At 46.5% G+C, this 21867-nt stretch overlaps 2 protein-coding genes across 4 annotated transcripts in view; both read left to right on the top strand.

The window, feature by feature from the left end:
* The window catches only part of ALDH1A3 (aldehyde dehydrogenase 1 family member A3), a 37315-nt gene extending 27009 nt beyond the window's left edge, over nt 1-10306 (top strand). The window contains exons 11-13 of the mRNA XM_007990580.3: nt 593-750; nt 1856-1930; nt 8378-10306. Coding sequence (XP_007988771.1) covers nt 593-750; nt 1856-1930; nt 8378-8450 — 306 coding nt within the window. The 3' untranslated portion in view covers nt 8451-10306. The remainder of the gene's footprint in view (nt 1-592; nt 751-1855; nt 1931-8377) is intronic.
* A 1795-nt stretch (nt 10307-12101) lies between these two features.
* LRRK1 (leucine rich repeat kinase 1) overlaps nt 12102-21867 on the top strand; it is a 147287-nt gene continuing 137521 nt past the window's right edge. The window contains exons 1-3 of one of the 3 annotated variants that reach the window (XM_007990576.3): nt 12110-13131; nt 16451-16630; nt 18194-18410. In XM_007990576.3, coding sequence (XP_007988767.1) covers nt 18314-18410 — 97 coding nt within the window. In that variant the 5' untranslated portion in view covers nt 12110-13131; nt 16451-16630; nt 18194-18313. Of the gene's footprint in view, nt 13132-16450; nt 16631-18193; nt 18411-21867 lie in introns of all 3 variants that reach the window. The other 2 variants (XM_073012965.1, XM_007990575.3) reach the window with 2 other exon arrangements.

The raw sequence follows: 21867 nt of genomic DNA, 5'->3' as shown, positions 1-21867 counted from the left end.
TTATAATTACGTCTAATATTGAATCAATTACAAGCTCCCTTCAAAATCACCTTTAAATGTTCAAGCCTTAGTTCTTCCATTTCCTTTTCTTTGCTATATCACAACCTGTGGTGAATATTGTGCCATTCCTTTCTCTGGTAATTATTATGGAAATGTTCTAGGGTATCTTCATTGGTTGGAAACACAGCTCCAAGAGGTAGGAGCACAGTCTTACAAAGTGCCTGCAAATATCCTTCAAGACAACTCTCAAAAAAGTTACCTAAAAGTTTTGTCTTCTGTGCATCTATGGGTTACTCCAAGACTCTCTGGCTGGGTTTCTCAGAAACCCTGATGACAACAAGACATCTTAAACACAACATACATTTTTTGTTATTATTTTTTATTTTTGTTTCATTTTAATCCTTCCCTTTAGTCTTCAACGGTAATGCAGCTAAAGAAATGTTTGGACGTTCTTTCTTCTCTAATCATCATTTTTCATGCATGTGTGTGCTCTGGGTATATGAAAAACGTGTAAAGAGAAGGAAATGCTTGCTCACAGCATGCATTTCCATTCAGTCATGCCTCTCATTGCCATTCTTGCAATTAATCATAGATTTTTGGACCAGTGCAACCAATACTGAAGTTCAAAAGTATCGAAGAAGTGATAAAAAGAGCCAATAGCACTGACTATGGACTCACAGCAGCCGTGTTCACAAAAAACCTCGACAAAGCCCTGAAGTTGGCTTCTGCCTTAGAGTCTGGAACGGTCTGGTAAGTTGACTGTGTGTGTATTTCAGCTCTCCTGGGTTGCTTCTTGCTAAGTTCCTTATTTTTCTATTAACTGAGAGTTTCTCATTGTTCACATTGTATATTATGTACCAAGCACTATCTCGGTGCTTCCTTCCATCCTCATGACCACCTTCTGAGGTAGGTGCCATTATGTCTCCATTTCATAGATGAGAAAATTGAGGCACAGAGAGATGAAGTGACTTGCCCAGAGTCACACAGCTAGCAGATGGCCAACAGGGCTCCAGTGCCCGTGCCTGTGACCCCTTTGCTGTACTGCCCCTCCAACTCTGTTTTCCATTCTGATTCTAAAAGCAGTTCATGCCCATCTGCAAAATAGGGATACTAGTCCCTGCCTCATCAGTAATTCTGCAGATGATGTTTTGTGATCCCCGTTTTAAAGATTAATGAATTGAGGCTCAGAGAAGTTGAGCAATAAGCCTGGAATCATATAACCAGGAAGCAGGAGAACTTTAAGGTCAGGTCTGTCTCATTTCAAAGCTAATTCTTATTCCTCTACACCCTGATTTTTCTTTCTTTCTTTCTTTTTAATTAGATGGAATCTCGCTCTGTCCCCCAGGCAGGAGTGCAGTGGCACACTCTCAGCTCACTGCAACCTCCACCTCCCAGGTTCAAGCAATTTTCCTGCCTCAGCCTCCTGAGTAGCTGGGACTACAGGCACATGCCACCATGCCCAACTAATTTTTGTATTTTTAGTAGAGATGGGGTTTCACCATGTTGGTCAGGCTGGTCTTGAACTCCTGACTTCAGGTGATCCCTCCATCTCAGCCTCCCAAAGTGCTGGGATTACAGGCATAAGTCATCATGCCTGATCCTCTCTTCTTTTTTCTCCCCTTATCATTTCATTCCTATCCCAATGAAACACACTCTGTACTTGAGGATTTCCAAATGTTGCTGATGGGAAGAATGAGAAGACAAAAGTTGAGAGCACCCTGTGTTTTCATCATGCAAGCTTTGGCAAAAGACTGTTTATTAGTCAATGCCCTGCATTGGGGGCTCAGTGGCTGCAGTGCCAGGAGCCAGGGGGTCTTCTCCAGATGACTCTGAACTTTCTTCCATTATTTTCTAGGATCAACTGCTACAACGCCCTCTACGCACAGGCTCCATTTGGTGGCTTTAAAATGTCAGGAAATGGCAGAGAACTGTAAGTGTGTCCATCATTCTGAGCCTACCATGGGCTGAATACAAGATCCACTAGATTTGCAGGCAGTGACTCAGGCTCCAATCTGCTGACCGCCCCCCTCCACTGCCATCCTGCTTTGTCTGGGCCAGCTGTGTCACTCTAGGGCTAGTGGGGACCCATCTCTTCCTCTCTCCCACCCACCACCCCCACCCTTCCCACTCACTTCCCCAGCCTGACCCCCTCCAGGCCTCAGCTTTTGTGTCTGCCCAGCACCCATCATGCTGGGGACGTTCAGTGGATACTTGACAGAAGCTCCCTGAATGGGGACACAGGCAGAACTGAAAAAGTGTACTTTTTACCAGATGTGGGGTGTCATTATTCACACAACTCCCCACTCACAGCAGTGAAGACACGTAAGGCTGACCCAGGTAAGGCTCCTACCTGTTGGGTCCTTTTTTCTGAGCCTAGCAGGGGCCCTTCCCAGCAGGCATATGACAACACCTCCTGCTGGGCTTTTGCAGCCCTCTCAGTACATGCAAACCCACTGCAAATCCCTCCACATGTGTGTGCAAACCCACTGCAAACCCCTCCGTGTGTGTAAACCCACTGCAAACCCCTCCGTGTGTGCAAACCCACTGCAAACCCCTCCGTGTGTGTAAACCCACTGCAAACCCCTCCACGTGTGTAAACCCACTGCAAATCCCTCCACATGTGTGTGCAAACCCCTCCGTGTGTGTAAACCCACTGCAAACCCCTCCACATGTGTTTACAAACCCACTGCAAACCCCTCCACTGTGTGTGTAAACCCACTGCAAACCCCTCCACTGTGTGTGTAAACACACTGCAAACCCCTCCACTGTGTGTAAACCCACTGCAAACCCCTCCACATGTGTGTGCAAACCCCTCCGTGTGTGTAAACCCACTGCAAATCCCTCCACATGTGTTTATAAACCCACTGCAAACCCCTCCACTGTCTGTGTAAACCCACTGCAAACCCCTCCACTGTGTGTGTAAACACACTGCAAACCCCTCCACTGTGTGTAAACCCACTGCAAACCCCTCCACATGTGTGTGCAAACCCCTCCGTGTGTGTAAACCCACTGCAAATCCCTCCACATGTGTTTACAAACCCACTGCAAACCCCTCCACTGTCTGTGTAAACCCACTGCAAACCCCTCCACTGTGTGTGTAAACACACTGCAAACCCCTCCACTGTGTGTAAACCCACTGCAAACCCCTCCACTGTGTGTAAACCCACTGCCAACCCCTCCACTATGTGTGCAAACCCACTACAAACCCCTCCACTGTGTGTAAACCCACTGCAAACCCCTCCACTGTGTGTGCAAACCCACTGCCAACCCCTCCACTGTGTGTGAACCCACTGCAAACCCCTCCACTGTGTGTGTAAACCCACTGCCAACCCCTCCACTGTGTGTAAACCCACTGCAAACCCCTCCACTGTGTGTAAACCCACTGCAAACCCCTCCACTGTGTGTAAACCCACTGCAAACCCCTCCACTGTGTGTGCAAACCCCTCCACTGTGTGTGCAAACCCACTGCAAACCCCTCCACTGTGCGTGCAAACCCACTGCAAACCCCTCCACTGTGTGTGCAAACCCACTGCAAACCCCTCCACTGTGCGTGCAAACCCACTGCAAACCCCTCCACTGTGTGTGCAAACCCACTGCAAACCTCTCCACTGTGTGTGCAAACGGATCCACACTTCCTTTTTTGTCCTGCCCGCTGGGAAAATGAGTTCCCTAGGTTTAGATTAATGGGTGGAACTTCTTGTGTCTGGCCCAGGCCCAGAGCATCCAGGGAGTGGAGATGTGTGGTTTCCAGCCAGACACTATCTTCTCTCCCCAGCTCAGGATTTTATTAGCCTGTGTGGACAAACATTTTGTAGGATCAGTGTTCCCAAGGAACCATCTGTGACAACACCCCTGGTTCCTGGGACATCTCTAGGGATCCAAACTCTTCCTTTTATTTCACCAGTCTGTCCTATTTATATACAAATGTACTCCCTTGTACTTGTTTGCACTTCTTCCAGTGGGAACAGACTCAAACGCTTCCCCTCACCTTGGGCCTTGGTTGGGGCCTTTTTGTGGCTTTCTTTTGAGATTCTTAAAGATGCTATGAAGGGATGGGCCTGGCTTCCATCCCTGAACAGATGCTCTTGACCAGTCTATGTGGAATTGGGGTCCTGTCCCCCTCCCACCTCAGTCCTGCTTTGTAGTCCATCCCTGACTCTCGGCAAATACCCCAAGGCGTCTGCACATGTGAGTGAAGCCTGCCCATTAGCCTCCCCCTTATCCCTATAGCTGGCTTCCTCTTCAGGGGACATCAGTAATTCTTGGCCATGAAACCCCTTTGCAGAAATTGCATTTCCTCCCTCTAGTGGCCTATTTGTATTTGAGTTCTGTGAGCCCCTGCTTCATCACTTCTTACACCTGCCCCTCCAGGGACAGGCAGCTGGGGCTGGGGTCACCAGTGTCCCCTCTTGGGCCCTCCAACAGCAACAGTACTGGCAACAGCTGGGATTTGCTGAGCACAGACTCTGCTGCAGGCTCTGTTGAGCTCTCTGTGCCTGTTCATACCGTCCTTACACCCATCCATGAGATGGGTCCAGCTGTTTTCAGATGAGAAAATGGCACAGGAAACTGATAAGTGACAGTCAGAAATGAATGCTGGCAACTTAGTCCTTGGACCCACCGCAGTGCAGGACCTTGCTCAACAGGGGTCACCCTTGTCCACCACCTGTTTGTGAGGCCACCCAGGGCTTGCATGGTCATTTATCCCCTTTCATCTGCTGCCTTCAACCAGCTGGGTCATTAGGGCTGGGGAACCTAGACCCCACACAGTCCTCCTCCCAGAGGCCAGACAGAGCCTCACCCCACAGCAAGAACTCCAGTCCCCAAAGCAAATGTCCCTGGGTATAGAAGCTGCAGGGCCCCCAATCCCTGGTGTGTACGGCTTTGCACTGGTGATTCACCCTCATTGCAGCCTCCCCTCTTGCCACCCTGACAGTGCTTTTGGCTCCTTAACACCCCCTCGCCTGGCACAGAGCAGGGCTTGGGGAGGACTCACTGAACACAGCCCATGTATCCTCCTGCCAGTTAGCCACCATCGGGACTTTTTTGAATGTCTGGTTTTTAGACCCTTGGCCTATATTTTCTCAAGGCTTTTGATAAAATATTTAAAAATAATTCACAAGGAGCCTAGAAACTGCCTGGAAAACCAATTTCTGTTTTCAGTTGTCTCTAATTAATGTCTTCATGTTGCAAGAAGTTCCCCTTTTTTAATGCTGGAGCGTTGTGCGGGGGATTCCATGGTTTTCCCCGTCCCCGGCCACCTGGACTGGGCTGGCTTCTGGCCGCCCACCCACGGGTCCCTCCGGGAGCTGTTTCTGTGCGGGTCTCAGGATGGAGCCTGAAATTCCTCTTCCTCCTGGGCGCCTTTCTTCTTAATAAAAATGATACAGTAACCAAAAAATCTACACAATAGAGATATGGAAAGTCAAGGCTTCCCTCCTTGACCTTCAATCCAGTTTGTTAGAGGTAAACGTTGTTCCATCATTTATTTGCTCATTCTTTCTTTTATTCGCTTGGCAAATATTTCTTGAGTGTCTTTGATTCACCAGGCAGGATGCTAGGCTCTGAGGATATTGCAGTGAACAGCACAGCCACCAGTCCCTGTGCCTCCTGACATTCTGGTGAGGTTTAATAGGAGTAAGGCTGGGCTCATGGATAGCTTTGAACTCCAAAGTGGATGACACTGGCTGAGAATCCATTTAGGAGATGTTCCACTCGGTTGAATAAGAGCAGCAAGAATTTGAACCAGGACAGCAACTTCAGAAATAGAAAAAATGAGAGGAGCTATGTATTTATTCTTAAAGGAATGCTTTAATACTACTGCATGTGTCAGTTATGTGTTAATTCAATCTGATTTTATCACTTTGTTTTCTTTTCTTTACTAACTTGAGAAATCATTATTGGCTTTGAATTTTTACAATGCGACATTATATTCTCACTTTTTAAAGTGTATTGTGCATTTTATTTGCATACAATGGATTTATATATGTGTGTTCTTTTCTGTTTTCAAATGAAATGGGAGCAAGCTACATTTTGTTATTGAGACTGGGTTTTGGATATCCTTCCATTCTTTTTGTTGATGATCTCCTATGAGGAACTTTTGTGTATTTCCAAGGGGTTTTGCTATTACAAACCATGCTAATGTACTTCCTTGTGTATACATCTTTATGCACTTGTGGGAGATTGTTTTCATAATAAATTCCTAAAATTGAGTAATCTGCCACATGAAAAATGGGCTTACCACTGTTTTGGTTACATTTCTTTAATCATGATGGTGTTGAGCACCATTTTCACACTTATTGGTAATTCGTATTTCTTTTTCTGCAAACTAACTATTCCTGTCCTTTGTTGATTTTTCCATTTGGTTATTTGTGTTTTTCTTGTTGGTTTGCAAGAGCTCTTTGTATATTAAGGAAAATCACACTCTGATCTTCACACAGTGTTGTAAATTTTTTTTTTTCTAGTTTGTCATTTGGGAGTTTTGATGGAGTCTCTGCTCTACAAAAGTAGAATTTAGCGTTCTGTTTATGGCTTTTGTATTTTGTGTTATATTTAGAAAAGATTATAAAATAATTCACTTATTTTCATGGGTTCTGCAACTATTTGTTTTAGAAAATGACCTAAAAATCTCAATGGCACCTAACATTCATTTTCTGCCTAACACATAGTAGGTGCTCTATATGATTATCTGTAATTGTTATAATTACAAAGAGGTGATGGTATTCCCATTTGATAGTTGATGAAGTTGAGGCTCAGGGAAGGCAAAAAACTTACCTAAGCAACATAGTTCTAAGCCAGTGGTTCTCCAACTTAAGTATGCATCAGAATCACTTGGAGAACTTGTTAAAATACAGATGTCTGGGCCCCATCACAGAGTTTCTGATTCAGTACGTTTATTAGTTTTTTATTGCTCCTACAAGAAATTACCATAACATCAGTGGCTTAAATAACATAAATCTATTATCTTGTAGTTCTGTAGGATAAAAATCTGACACAGGTCTCCCTGAGCTAAAATCAAGGGCTGCATTCCTTTTTGGAGGTTCTCAGGAAAGAATCTGCTTCCTTGCCTTTTCCATCCTCTAGAGGCTGCTCACATTCCTAGGCTGGTGGCCCCATCCTCCGTCTTCAAAGCCAGCACTGCTGCATCTCTGAACCTGTTTCTATAATCTCATTTTGCTCTGCCTCTTCTTCTGCCAGTTTTAGGGACCCTTGTGATTACACTGGGTCTATGCCTGGATGATCCAGGATAGTCTCCCTCTTTTAAAGTCAATTGATTAGTAACTTGAATTCCATCTGCAATATTAATTCTTCACCATGTGGCCTAACATATTCACAGGCTTGGGGGATCCGATTGTGGATACCTTTGGGGAAATCCTTATTCTGCCTACCATAGTAGAGCTGGGGGAGGCCTGAGAATCTGCATTTCTAGCAAGTTCAGAGGTGAGGCTGATGCTGCTGGTCTGGGGAACACACTTTGAGAACCATTGGTCTAAGGGAGGAGATGGGATTCTGTCACAAGTCATTTCAACTCCAGAGACTCCAGTGACCACCTCTAGCTTCATCTCTTCCTAAACAAGCACACATTTTTCTTCACCTGACAGCAGATCAAGCATTTAGAGGGATTTAAATCTCTCCAAAGCTGCCTCTCGGGTCTTGGAAGGGAAGCTACCCTGAAGACAGACCATGGTGCCAGGGAAGGATCACCTGAGCCCTGCAACATTTAAAGAAAGGAACTACATCAAGGATGTGAACCCAAAGGCTGTGGACTCCCCGTGTCCAGTCTGTGCTAATGTCTGCTTCCCTCACGCCCCCTAGGCTGGCCTCACTGTCTGACAACTGGTCCCCAGCTGTGCACTCTGAGGCCAACTTCAGGCCCTTAGTGTTCTTCCCTCTGGTCCTCTGGCCACATCCCCAGCCAATGGCTTTGGGCCTCTGCCTCTTCTGTCTCCTCTTCAAGCAGCTCCCAATTGCCATCTAAAAGTTATAAACCCAGTGTAATTTCTGCTCTTCCCTTGTTCACACTCACCCCTCCGTCCACCAGGCCCTCTCTTTTTGCTCTCTATTGCCATCCCAGGGAATTCACCACTTTATTTTTTTTTTAATCCCCTTTATTCTCCAAAGGTAAACCATTAGTCCTGGCTATTTCAAAAGCATCACACACAAGAAAACCTTGATATTTACATCTAAGTCACATATGCAGCTATTGGCACTTACTAGTGGTGTTATAGTCCTGGCTATTATTCCATGAAGTCGTCACATTTTGACCTTTTGCATAAGCCTCCAATGGCCTGATGGAATGATGAAGCATCAGAACAGTTTCTACACAAAGGCTAAGGAACGTGCCCATTTTGAATTTTCCTCTTTTCTGTGATCACAGAGGTGAATATGCTTTGGCCGAATACACAGAAGTGAAAACTGTCACCATCAAACTTGGCGACAAGAATCCCTGAAGGAAAGGAGGGCCTCCTTCTTCAAACATCGGACAGGGGAATGTGGCAGAGGAAACATGCTGGAGAAAAAAATGACATGTCTGACCTTCCCCGTACACATTCTTCTGGAGGCTTTACATCTACTGGAGTTGAACGATTGCTGTTTTCCTCTCACTCTCCTGTTAATTCACCAAACTGGGGATGCCCATATGTTGTCTGTGAAATCGCAGTCCTGCCTCGGGAGGGAGCTGTTGGCCATTTCTGTTTTTCACTTTAGTCCAGATCCCGGAGACAGTGAGATACTCAGGGCGTTGTTAACAGGGAGTGGTATTTGAAGTATCCAGCCATTGCTTAAAATGCTTTGCCGAATCTGACTCCAATAAGAATGTGGGAAAACCCCCCTGCATGTTCTGCAAGCAGGGCTCTTGCACCTGTGGTCTCCTCAGGGTGGACCTGCTCGTAGAGCAAGCCACGCCTCTTTCCGAGGTAAAGGTGGGACCAATCCATGGGAAAGGACTCACAGTACATTTTGGGGTTTTGTTTGTTTGTTTGTTTAAAAAAAAAAAAAAGGATTTCATGGTGAGAAACTTTTGGGAAGCGCATACCGTGGAAGGATATCAGGGTCTTTGTGGATTGCATATTGACATTGACCATGAGATTCAGCTTCAAACCAATACTGCCTTTGGAATAGGACAGAATCAATAGCCCAGAGAGCTTAGTCAAAAATGATATCATGGTCTACCTTATGCAAGGCACTTTCTTAAGCAGAAAATATTGTTGATATTACCTTTGCTGCTAAAGATCCAATATTCTAACACCACAACAGCATAGCAAATCCCAGGATAATTAACCCCCTCATTTGACAAATCAGAGCCGTAATTCGCTTTAACAAATTATGCATTTCTATCATGTTCACTAATGGCTTACGATAAGTCTATATAGTCTTCTTTTTCTCCAGTTCTGTTACCCATTTTAGATTAGTAAAACATACACAACTGGAAAGACTGCTGTTATAACACAGCCTTGTTATTTTTAAGTCCTATTTTGATGTTAATTTCTGATTAGTTAGTAAATAACACCTGGATTCTATGGAGGACCTGGGTCTTCATCCGAGTGGCCTGAGTATTTCACTGGCAGGTTGTGACTATTTCTTTTCCTCTTTAGGTATCCAAATGATGATGTGCAATTTCATGTTTTAACTTGGGAAACTGAAAGTGTTCCCATGTAGCTTCAAATACAAAAACAAATGTATTATTCAGATACTTTTATGATTACTAACTAGTACTTTCCTAATTGGGAAAGTGGTGCTTAAGTTTGCAAATTAAATTGGAGAGGGCAATAACAAAATGAGGCCCCGTATCAGAACCAGTGTGTGTATAAGGAAAACCATGTATAAAATGGGCCTATCACCCTTGTCAGAGATATAAATTACCACATTTACCTTCCCTTCATCAGCTAACACTTATCACTCACACTACCAATAACTTGTTAAATCAGGATTTGACTGCATACACTGAATTTTCAGTATTTTATCTCAAGTAGCTATAGACACTAACCTTGATAGTGGTACGTTAGAGGGTTCCTATTCTCTCATTGTACGATAATGTCTTTAATATGAAATGCTACATTATTTATAATTGGTATAGTTAATGTATCTTTTTATAGTTGTAAGTACACAGAGGTGGTATATTTAAACCTTCTGTAATATACTGTATTTAGAAATGGAAATATATATAGTGTTAGGTTTCACTTCTTTTAAGGTTTACCCCTGTGATGTGATTTAAAAATCTATAGGCCTGGGAATTCTGATTCTAACTGCAGATCGTGTTCCACAATGCAAAAATGATAAAATAAAGTTGGATATTTGGGAAACATTATGCTTTTTCCTTTAAAGACCAAACTCATTTGAATTCTATGGCCGGCCTTTCTCTTTCTGAGACCTGTACAAAATGGCTGATATTAAAGCAGGATCAATAATGTAAGCATAAAATTACATTTACTCTGTCAATTGGGCCCAGTGCTTTGCCTGACTTTGAAACCCATTTCTGTGGGCTCGGGTTGACCAAGCAAGGAGCTGGGCCTCAGAGGTTCCACATCATATCTGGCTGAGTTTCAGCTGTCATCTAAGCTGCCTGAGTCTCCGTTTATCATAAAGTTGTAATGATGTCAGTGCGGGAAATGGTGGGGAGGACCGCATGAGGATTAACGGACAGCATTGTGCCCCTGTGACTGTGAGCACAAGTGTCTCTTTTTGTCACCTTTTCCTCTGAGGATCTAGAGAAAGGATCAATTTGGGTTTCACTGACCTCAAGTTTCTAAAGCTTCTAACCAAGAAGCCTCAATCACCACGTTGTGAGCTGACACTGACACTGGATCAAGATCATTGCTGGTACTGGGGTATGTTCTTGAAGCTCAACCTGTGCATTTGATGTAGAAAGCCCAGATCACTTTGATGTGGGTGGCAAAGCACCACCTCTTTAACAAAAAACTTAAGGAAGGCTGGGATCAGATCACTCGTAACATACACACTTATGTTAAGAGAATTTAGACACATTATTTAGAGACATCCCATTTCTCAATCCAAATGCGAGCAGAAAACTATAGGAGAAGGATATTTTCCCTCATTTGGTGTCCCGGAATGTGACTCCCTGAAGGGAGCCATTCTGGGGACAATTGGAGGGTGTAGTGTGCGTGTGCACACATGCATTTGTGTGCCTGGTGTGCGTGTGGGGGTTGGCACACTCTCTAGAAGTGGCCTCTTTGGGATGTCCTAGCTGCTTCTACTGGGAGGATGAAGATTTGCTCCTTCCTCCTAGGCATGAGCTTGAAGGGGGTTCATGAAGGGCGTTTAGGAAGTTGTTCAAGGAAGACTGTCCGAGGAAACTGCGAACTGGGCTGAAGAAAAACAACCAGAAAACACAGAAGGAGCTCTCAGCCCCTGTGCCTTCAAAAAGAGAGAAAAGTCAGTTCAGGGAGGTGGCTTCCAGCTGACCTCACCCACCTCAGGAGGGGTCATTCCAACCTAGGGTGCTGAGAATCCAGCTGGGATTACCAACAAAAGCTAGAGAACCGTGGGTCAGGGAGCCTTAGGAAGAAGTGGAAAGGAATCTTAACTTACCTGCAATAGCCTTCCTATGAGAAGTTGTGGCTAACACATGCCTAATGGCTAGAATTAAATGCTGGGAATATAACGGGCTCAACACAGGTCATCCGCGTATCAAATGTTCCTGCTGTTTTCTACATTGGGGACATTTCCTAGCCTATTCCCAAGCTCATTTAGAAGGGAAGTGGAGGTGCCCCGCCTTACTCGGCCGCGTCCCCTCCAGCGACTGCCCGGGCCCTGGGCCTGCGCTCCCTCGCGGTGGCGCCAGGTGGCGGGGCTGCGCGCCCTGGAGGAGCTGCGCCTCCGTCGCGGGGCTCTCTCAGCACTGAGGACACCACGCCCTGCAAACTGTTGGGAACTTATCTGTAGCAATCACACTGCTGGCTCCTGTAAACTGGTGTGAGGCCCTCAGAGGTGAGAACAGGATTGCAGAACTGCGCTCACCCTTTTGGAAACTCGTCCAGTGGCAGGAGCAGCCTCCCAGGAGCAGAGCAGACCTGCTCGGTGGTCCCCTCGCCAACCAGGGACCCAAGAAGCCGCTCAAGGAAACACTGTCCCGTGGTGTCCGGGAGGTCCTGTAAGAGCCCTGTAGCTGCCCGGGTTCTGTGAAATGTCAGTGAGGGTGGGGAGATCTGCGCTAAATCCTGGGAATATGCGAGTCATAACACTCCAGGAGAGGAGCCTAGGGTGCTGGTCCTGCAGGGCGTAGAACCCTCTGCTTTTCCTGAGCAGGCCTTTTCCCTGGGTCGACGTGGAGCTCAGTGTGAGGCCCTCCTGCAGAGTGGACGAGGATCTTTATGGTCTGCGTTTCTGTATTAGCCTCAGCAGCCTGATGACACCTTTATGAAAGGTTGAAACACGATAAATTACCAATATTCCATGTTTTATGTATTCGCCTCAAAGCCGACAATTAAACATATTCACCAAACAGCAAATTCTTTGCATACATCCGTTATTGAATTAGTAAAATCCATGTGATGGAGGATGTGCAAACTGCACATCGTTAACGCTTTAGAACTACATATTTCTGTGTTGCCCTGGAAAGAACTGTACACAAATGAATATTCCTTGTCTTTTTCATTTTTACGGACGGAGTGTATGGGCCACATGCAAGCTAGGGGCTGATCTGCGGATTTTGCTGCCACTAGAGCAGAGGCATAGTGACAGCGGGGCTGAGCGCAGCACCGACCAATCTCATCGCCGCGCTTGCCCCGCGTGGAGGGAGCCGAGTGCCCGAACCTGAGGGAGAGACCTGGTACTAGAAGGGCCCGCGGACCCCGGCGTCTCCCGGGGCACGGGGGTTGAGCGCGATCGCCCGCGTTTTACGGCTAGGGAAACTGAGGCGGCCACCGAGGGGACGCCTCGAAACCATTCCGGCTAGAGCTGACGGCGGCCTTGCTCTGCGAGCTCTTCGCGCCACTCGCCCTCCCCGCCCGCCCGCCGGCCTCAGGATTGAGGAAGTGCGTCTGGGCCCGGCCCCGGCGCGCGGCCGGAGGCGCGGGGGGCAGACGGCTGTGGGACGGCCAGGCCCCGGCCCGCCAGTGTCCGCCCAGCCCCGCGTCCCGGAGCGTCCGTACCCGGGCCCCGCCGCTGCCGCAGGTAAGTGCTGTTCCTCTCCGCGCCCCCCAGGGACCTGGTTGCCTCCTGCGGCCGGCCCGGGAATCCGGAGCCCGCGCCCGCGCCCGCGTCCGCGACCGCGGGGAGCCCTGGCCTCTGCCTGCCGCGGGCCTGCGCTCCAGGCGGCCGCATGGTCGGACATGGGTGGCCGTTGCGCCGGGGCCGCAGCCCGAGGGGCGCGGAGGGCGTGTGGGGTGGCCCCCAGTCTCACGTCCCCGCTGCCTCCCGCCACGCCCGTAGCCCAGTCAGCCTGTGGTAGGGGGTCGTGCTGGTCTGAGCGGGGAACCCCGAAACCCCGTATGGGACAGGGTTGGGAACGCTGGGAAGCAGAGGCAAGAAACACAAGCAGGGAAATACACCAGGGCGTCCATATATTTCCTCTCCCTTTGGAGAAAACCCCGTCCTTTTACCGGGAGCGGGTGGAGTGTGAGCGCGCGGTTGTGCCTGTACCAGGGTGTTGGCAAGAGACAGCCCAGGAGTCTCTCACTGCTCCAGGGCTTCCTGGTGTTGCGGGGTGGCCCAGCGAGGCTTCACCTTCCTCAATGTCTGGGTTATGCTTCTTGCCCAGGTATCTCTGGCTGGTACAGATACAACTGCTATGTCTGCCATGGTCTCTGCAACCTACACGGGACCTTCCTGGCAGGCAGGGACGCAGGCGAGGAAGCCTAGTAAGGCCGGGGTCAGCGGGGAGGGGATGGTGGAAAATATAAAGACCCCTGTGGCCATTTCAACCTACCCCTTCACAGTCTGAGGCCACGAAATTTTTCTCCCACAAACACGTCCCCTGCAACAGGTAGAGAAACAGGGGCATATAGCTTTTAGTAAACCTCTCACCATGTACACTAATTTTAGAGTTTGCCACTCACTCGCAGGGTATCAAAATGCCCGGACATTAAAGGGACAGCTAGAACATGCACAATTTTGGAAAATGTTAACGTTAAATGTCTTTTATGATTTGATTTTCTTCATCTGTGCCTATGTCCTGAAAGAGAAAATAGTATAACAAACTAACCTCACACCTAATTTGTTCCTAAAGGAGGTTTGGCTGTCAGCCAAACCTTTCCCTCTCCCAAATGTCAATGTCTCAGGGAGTGACCTCACAATCAACTCAGATGCTCAGATCAAAAACATTCAGTCTGTTGGATCTATGTCTAAAATGTGTCCTGGTCTGTCCCCTTTTTTCTTATGTCCCCCACCCCTTGTCCCGGGTACCAGCATCTCTTTACTGTAGGATTGCAGTTCCCCCTCCTGCCATTCTCTATGTAGCAGCGTGTGTGTGTGTGTGTGTGTGTGTGTGTGTGTGTGTGTTTAAATGGGTAAATCGGACTATATCAGTCCTCTGTATGGAATCCTTTAGTAGCTTCTCCTTGCAATTGGCATGCAATCCAGGAGACCTCCTTCTCCTTACACCCCCAGCTGATCCAGCCTCTGCTATCTCAGACCACCAGGCCATTGCTCCCAGCCACCCTGACTGAGCTCACTGTCCAGCACTGGGCCCCTGCACTGCTGCCTCCCGACTCTTCATATAGCCTCAGAAAGCCTTCCCTGGTCACCCTCTTAAAACCCACACTCTCTCTCACATCCCTCACTCTGCAGCCTCCCCGCAGTCCCCACTCTGTACTCTTTTATCTGTTTAATTTCTCCTTAATTACCTTGTGGTCTCCACTGGAGCTCCTGAGGTCAGAGACTGGTCTGTCTTGCTTACTGCCGCGCCCTCATTCCCATAACTGTGCAGGGAGTCACCCTCTGCATGGTGGTAGAGTGACTGGACAGGGAATGGACAACCCTAACTAACCTGTGGTTTCAGACTCGTGGAGCATTTCTCTCCTCCAGCCTTTTTGTGCTCATCTGGGATTGAGAACAACATATTTCTCTGGCCTACAGCTCCAAGGTATTTTGATGTCCACAAATCCATTAAACACATTTTGTAAGCAAGCCAATGTTAGTAAGGGATGCAAATAGCACTCAAGAGATTTCTAGACTCATGGGCTAACCATTTTGACCAGGATTTTCATTCAAAAAGGAGCTGGGTGATATGAATGAGCATGTCTAGCATGCTTTGCTTACAAGGGTCTTCTAACTCTTCAATATCGACAGTCCTTCCCAAGCCTCCTAAAATACCTGGGTTTCTCTGCTGTCAGAAACTTTAGAGCAATTACTTAGCTGTCTGCTCCCCCACCAGCTTCACAGACTCATGAAGTTCCATCTTCATAGAAAGAACTCAGTAAAACATTTGTAGAATGAATGACAGGTTCCTCTCTTTTCTTTTCTCTAGAGTCTTGCTCTATCACCCAGGCTGGAGTGCAGTGGCACAGTCTTGGCTCACTGCAACTTTCACCTCCCTGAGTTCAAATGATTCTCATGCCTCAGCCTCCCATATAGCTGGGATTACAGGTGCCCACCACCACACCCAGCTAATTTTTGTATTTTCAGTAGAGATGGATTTTCACTATGTTGGCCAGGCTGATCTCGAACTCCTAACCTCAAGTGATCCACCTGCCTCAGCCTCCCAAAGTGCTGGGATTACAAGTGTGAGCCACCACACCCGGCTATTTTCTTTTCCATTAAATATTTAGGTTTATTCACTTATGCAGGTATAAATAATTGGCAAAAGGAAATTGATGAGGTTTTGAAAAATCATTTAAGCCATCAATTCTGCAGAAAACCTCTTGATGCCCTCTTTAGGGTGTGTAATGAAAACATGTAACTTGTAACCATCATTTGTCGGCACTGATCTGAACCCAAATGAAGCAGGAGGAAGTAAAGATCCATTTGAGGGCAAAGATTGAGCAAAATTTGAATTACCTCATCTTAAAACTTCTACCTAAGAATATAAGCCAAAATACTAATTAGAATTTTAAAACTGCTCCAGGGGCAAAATCTTCCACTGGTAAAGTGATTTTCAAAAGGAAACTGAAAATAAAAAGGGGAACAAAATGTGCTGGGTGAGGGTTAGCCTGAAATAATTTTAAGATTTTTTTTAACTTAAAAACATGGTATGGTAAGACACTTCTGTTTTCAGGAAGAATGTCTAGCATTTGGATTTTTGAAATGCTGTTGGTTATGTGTGGTACTGTTTTGGAGAGGTGTCTGAAAGCAGATGGCAACTGTGCTTCTCAGTTTCTGGATGTGAATGTGTGATTTGGAGCCTTTATTTTAAAACAGATTCTGTCTTGCTGGCTCTTCCTCTTTCTGTCACAAATTGATTTTCCAAATCAGGTTTTGCTATTTATAAGGCTTTAATCATCCCCTAAATTTTGCCCACATTGATTGTTTTTCCTTTCCTCCTTCGACTTTTCAGGCTTCCCAACTTCAAACACGGGTGTTTCCCACACATGGTTTCTCTCGACCACCCCTCTTTGGCTCAGAAACATATGCAGCATACACAAGGCTGCTGGAGCCTGACTTGTCTAGCTCCGCCTTCCCCTGCCTTGAAGAGTCCAGTCCACCTGGGCCAGGTGCCTGATTTCTAGGCTTTTAGGTGAGAAATTCCCACAACCTTGTCCTGTATCTTACTTTGTGCTCCTACTGCTCACAGCACCTTCTAGAACTTACCCACTGGTGAGGCTGGCATCTGCCCTCCAGCATTGATATTCTGATCTTATTCATTAGGGGGAGGTGAGAGACCCACTGGTCTCCAAGTCTGCACACTGATGCTACAGGTAATGACCACCCCAGCCCTGTCATACAGAGAGGCAGCAGAAACTTTACTTTAGTTGAATTCACACAGTAACCCCACCAGCGGGCCAGGGCATAAGGGTAGATGTCTATTTTTAACAGGTGTAAAACTGAGACACACATAAATTTCAGCTGGGGGAGGTCACTGCTAACATGTGACAGAGGCAATTCACACCTTTGACATCCACACTGTGCTTTTGCCTTTACAGATTCTCTTAGGCATTATTTTTACATAACCTTGATTTAAAAATATATTTTTGGCTGCACTATCACTCCCCGTTTCAGAGTTGTCTATCTGAGAGAACACAGACAAGGGGTGCTAATTACCTCATACTTCATTACATATAGGATACGCTATAAGAATATTGATAGGCACACATGCATTTCTTATGGTAGTACCTCGTGTCAGGCCTGAGCTGGACGTGGGTCTTACCCTCCCTCTGGTCCTTCAATCACGGTACCTGGATGGGCACCCATGCCCATGGGGGGTACTCCAAGCTCAGTGGGGGCCCAGCATAGAAGAGCAGCACCTGGTCTCAGCAGTTTATCATAGTCAGAGATTAGTCAGAGATTAGTCTAACCCCGCTTTGGAACTTTTGGGGCCAGATAATTCTTTGTTGCAAATAACAGTCCTGTGCATTGTAGGATGTTTAGCCGCATCCTTGACCTCTACCCATTAGATGCCTGTAGCGCCCTCCGCCAGCCAAGTTGTGGCAACCAAAAATGTCTCCAGACATTGCCAAATGTGCCCTGGGAAAGGGGCAGAATTTTTGAGGCTCATTTCTGCTAACCTCTGTCATTTAGCTTCCTGCTAAAGCTCACACTAACTTGACTTCATAACCAGTAATAACTCCCTGTCTTTGGGACTGTTGCCTGACTGCCCCTTTGGGATGACATACTCACCTCTGGCTTCCAGAAGAACTGGCCCTGGGCAAAAAGAGAGCCTTGTATTGTGACCAACCTTAACTATATCTGCCCTACCCCCATTGGAGTGTGCTTCTGAGGGCAAGAGCCTCCTTTAACCATCTTGGCACCACTGAGCCTCACACAGAGCCTAGCTGCCTTGCAAGTGACAGTGGGTGTGTGTTGATTGAACGATGATTGAGTCAGTTACTAGTATGTGTTTTGCAATTGTCTGGGTTTCATTGAGACTCTTTTCAAGTAGACAAGACCTGAGCCCAGCATCAAGATGGGATGGGGGGAGCTCTGCCTTCCCACTGACCACACCTGATGGGTTTGACTGGATAGATGGACTACAAAAAGGAATATTGCAGAGGGAAAGCTCAATGAACCCATGCAGATATTTGCAGGGGAGGAGGACAGGAATTATAAAGGCTTTCTGATTTTATTGTTTTTCACCCACCAGAACAAGAAAGCTTTCTGCTCATCCATGGCTGAATTCATGCCTTAATGCACCCCACGGCCAGTGGCAGTGGCAGTGACAACAGCGGGACCTGCCTTTGAAGATTGGCTGCTGCAAGGGTTGATGGCTGGCATGTCGCAAAGACCACCCAGCATGTACTGGTGTGTGGGGCCGGAGGAATCAGCTGTGTGTCCAGAACGCGCCATGGAGACGCTTAACGGTAAGGACAAGGCCATGCTTATGCCTGCCTGCGTGTGACCTGCCTTGCTCATCCTGCACGGTGTCTAGGCTATGTAAGAACAAGGGGTTCTCAACCAATGGAAATCAGACGTCCATATTTGGTGCTCTTTCATCATAAAATGTATCTTGGGATTCCTAAATTCTAAAAATTGAGGAACCGTGTACAAAATTGATTGCGGACTCACAGATCTTAACAATTGGGACATCACTTCATGTTGGGTTAAAGAACTTTTAAGAATAAGGATTTAGTTTTGTTTTTTCATTATAAAAAGGATACATGTTTATTGAGGAAAAATTGAAAAAATGATTTAAAAAAAGGAAGAAGGGAAAAGAATCATCCAGAATCCCGCTATCTGAAACATAAGCACAATGAGCATCTTGACATGTTCTTTCCTAGTCTGCTTCTCTGTGTTTAAGGGACTTTGTTTTGACTTTATTGCACTTATAAAGTGCATGTAATGTTGTATCTTGCTTTTTTCTCTTAACCTTCTATCAGTGACATTTACCGAGGGCACCACCTAGCTCCTATGATCAAGTGAAGCATCATTTCATTTATTTTATTTTAGTTTTTTACAATTTAATAATTTGATCAAAAAATGATTCATAAATTGAGCAGCACTCAGAACCAAAAGAAACATCATCTTCTGCGGGAGTGCTATGTGCAATTATTGTCCTAATCCTTATTCTCCTGTGGGACATTTGGGTTGCTTCTAGTTATTCACTCCCACCCAAAGCATTTCCTTCCCATTTCTTAATACTTGGTTTCAAGGTTATTTCTGTAATGTAGGTTTACAGAAGTTGAATTATTGGTCTTGAACATCTTTAAGCTCTCGGCACATACTGCCAGCTTTTCCACTACAGTTGTACCACTTTTAAGACCAATAGGATATCATTGTTAATAAATATTTGTTAATCCCTTAGTATGTACCAGGCACTACAAAGTTCAGAACTTTACAAAATAATGCCATAAAATCTTCATGACAACCTGGAACATGGTACTTTTATTTCCGTTTTATAGCTGAGGAACATGAGGGTAAGAGAAGCCTGGAAACTTCAAGGTCAACAACTCAGAAATCACAGAATTGCCATCTGAACCCTGTCTTAATGCTGTAACACTCATTCTTAAATGCTGGGCCATACTATGGCAGGTGAAAAGGTCAACATGTTGAGTCTGAGAGACCCATGTTTGTACCTTTAACCATGTTAACTAACGATCGGCCACTGTACCTGGCTTGGCAGACACTTTGTTCAGTTGTTTGAGAGTTTTTACTCCATCTGAAATGTCCAGCAGCTGACCAGGGTGATGCTTCTGGAAGGTGTCTTTTCACATCCATCACGTTATGAAATGGGAGACGAATTTGCTTCTTGACATTGTCCAGCAATAAATCTTTCCAGAGTGTTCAACTTGTATCTTTGGAAATTTTCTTTTTCTTTGTTTTAGACATATGTCTTTTTTCAGTTGTGTGGTAGAAAGGCTTTGCTCTGTTAGTGTGAGATCAAGGTGGCATGGGTGATAGAACGCTGTCCCCGATTTGGGGGTAGCACCTCCACATCTCCAGTGCACATGAGGCTCCCTTATCCTACTGCTGCTCCTCTTAGCAGCCCTGAGGGATGAGGGCCGGGACAGGGACCTTCGGTCTGTTTGGGGCCTGTTGGGTGGGTGACTGTGTCATCTGAAAAAGTCCCACAGGAGGCGCTGCTCCCTCCCCCTCCTGGTCAACAATTGGTGATCTAAAGGAGTGCTTCTCAACCATGGCCCACAGAGTCACTGGGTAGTGACTCAAACCAGCAGGGCTATGGCACCACCTGGACCCATTGGAGCAGCATCCTGGGGCAGGGGGGCAGTGAGTGAGCAAGCATGGGTAATTTTTTCTTTTTCTTTTTTTTTTTTTTAAAGACAGTGTCTTGCTCTGTCACTCAGGCTGGAGTGCAGTGGCATGACCTCCGCTCACTGCAACTTCCACCTCCCAGGTTCAAGTGATTCTCCTGCCACAGCCTCCTGAGTAGCTGGTACTACAGGTGTGCACCACCACGCCCAGCTAATTTTTGTATTTTTAGTAGAGACGAAGTTTCACCATGTTGGCCAGGCTGGTCTAGAATTCCTGACCTCAAGTGATCCACCCACCTCGGCCTCCCAAAGGGGTGGGATTACAAGAGTGAACCATGGCGCCCGGCCAGCATGGGTGATTTTTAAAAGTTCCCTAGTGATTCTAATGTGTAGCTAAAGTGGAGAATCAGCCCATCTAAATGGTTTGAGTCCTGTAGAGCAGCACTTCTCAAATTATCATGTGCACATGTCCCCTGGGGATCCTGGTGAAATGCAGAATCTCATTCAGGAGTCCTGGGGCACAGAAAGCCTGCGTTTCTAAGTCCCCAGGGATCCCCCACTGATTCTTACAGGTCCCAGGGACCAGGGCACAATGGGCTTTGGGCAAACCCATCCCCATCTCCAAGCTTGTGGCAGGACAGATAACTAGAAAATGTTAAGGTGCTCCGAGAGACCAAAGTGTGGCACTCCCCAGCCCCCCGTGATTCTCCCTAAAGGCCTGCATCTGAGCTTGGCACATGTCCTCTCCTGACTGCTCTGATGGAAAACAGCAGGCACAGAAAAGTCTTTTCTGCCCCAGGCCTCTTTCCCCAGTGGGATCTCAGGAATCCCTGCCATTCCTGTTCTATATAACCCAAGAGACACACACAAGGGCCAAGGACCCTGATGGGATCGCAGCAGCCTTCACTGTGTACTGTTCAAAGAGCTTGAAGTAGAGACAGGACAGGGAAGTGACACCCTGGGACCCCCTGCGAATGAGGGAGGTGTTTGTGCAGCGACGTAACACAGAAAACCAAGAGTTGAAGAGGAGAGGAAAATAGCCTGACATGCCCCAGAAAGTTCTGTCCCCTGTTTAGCATTAAGAAAATTCTATTACATATTAATGAATTACAATAATAACCAAATCCTCATAAGGAATCTTGTGAGAAGCTACTAATTTATACCCATACTCAGAGTTTTAAGGTCCCACAGGTGGTACCAGCAGAACTGAGCCTGTGAGCCCCAGCCCTGGAGCTCACTAACAGAATTTATTAATTCCAGGGATTAAAGCCTACGGTGCCCCCTCTGTAAAGCCTAATTTTAATGCATTGCATGTTGGACTTCATTTTCACAGAATATATTAATAAATATGTACACTAAGGCCACAGCCAAGGAGCAGGTAATGCTCAAAGGGTGGCGTGTGGTCACGTGTGTGTGCTGGGATTGCAGTCACTGTGCTTTGCTCATCTCTGCTGTTTATGTTTCCTACGATATCTACACATTGCTTTTTGTTTTGTTTTGCCTTCTTTTGCGTCCAGAACAATAATATTGCAAGCTATTTTCAAATTATTGTTTATTTAAGTACTGATGATTTGTGATTAGAATCTAAGCGGTGAACCTCCTGTGCTTA

This window comes from Chlorocebus sabaeus, chromosome 29, assembly GCF_047675955.1.
Source record: "Chlorocebus sabaeus isolate Y175 chromosome 29, mChlSab1.0.hap1, whole genome shotgun sequence".
Lineage (NCBI taxonomy): Eukaryota > Metazoa > Chordata > Mammalia > Primates > Cercopithecidae > Chlorocebus > Chlorocebus sabaeus.
The sequence above is the reverse complement of the archived record's forward strand: the minus strand, read 5'-3'. Positions and strand labels throughout refer to the sequence as shown.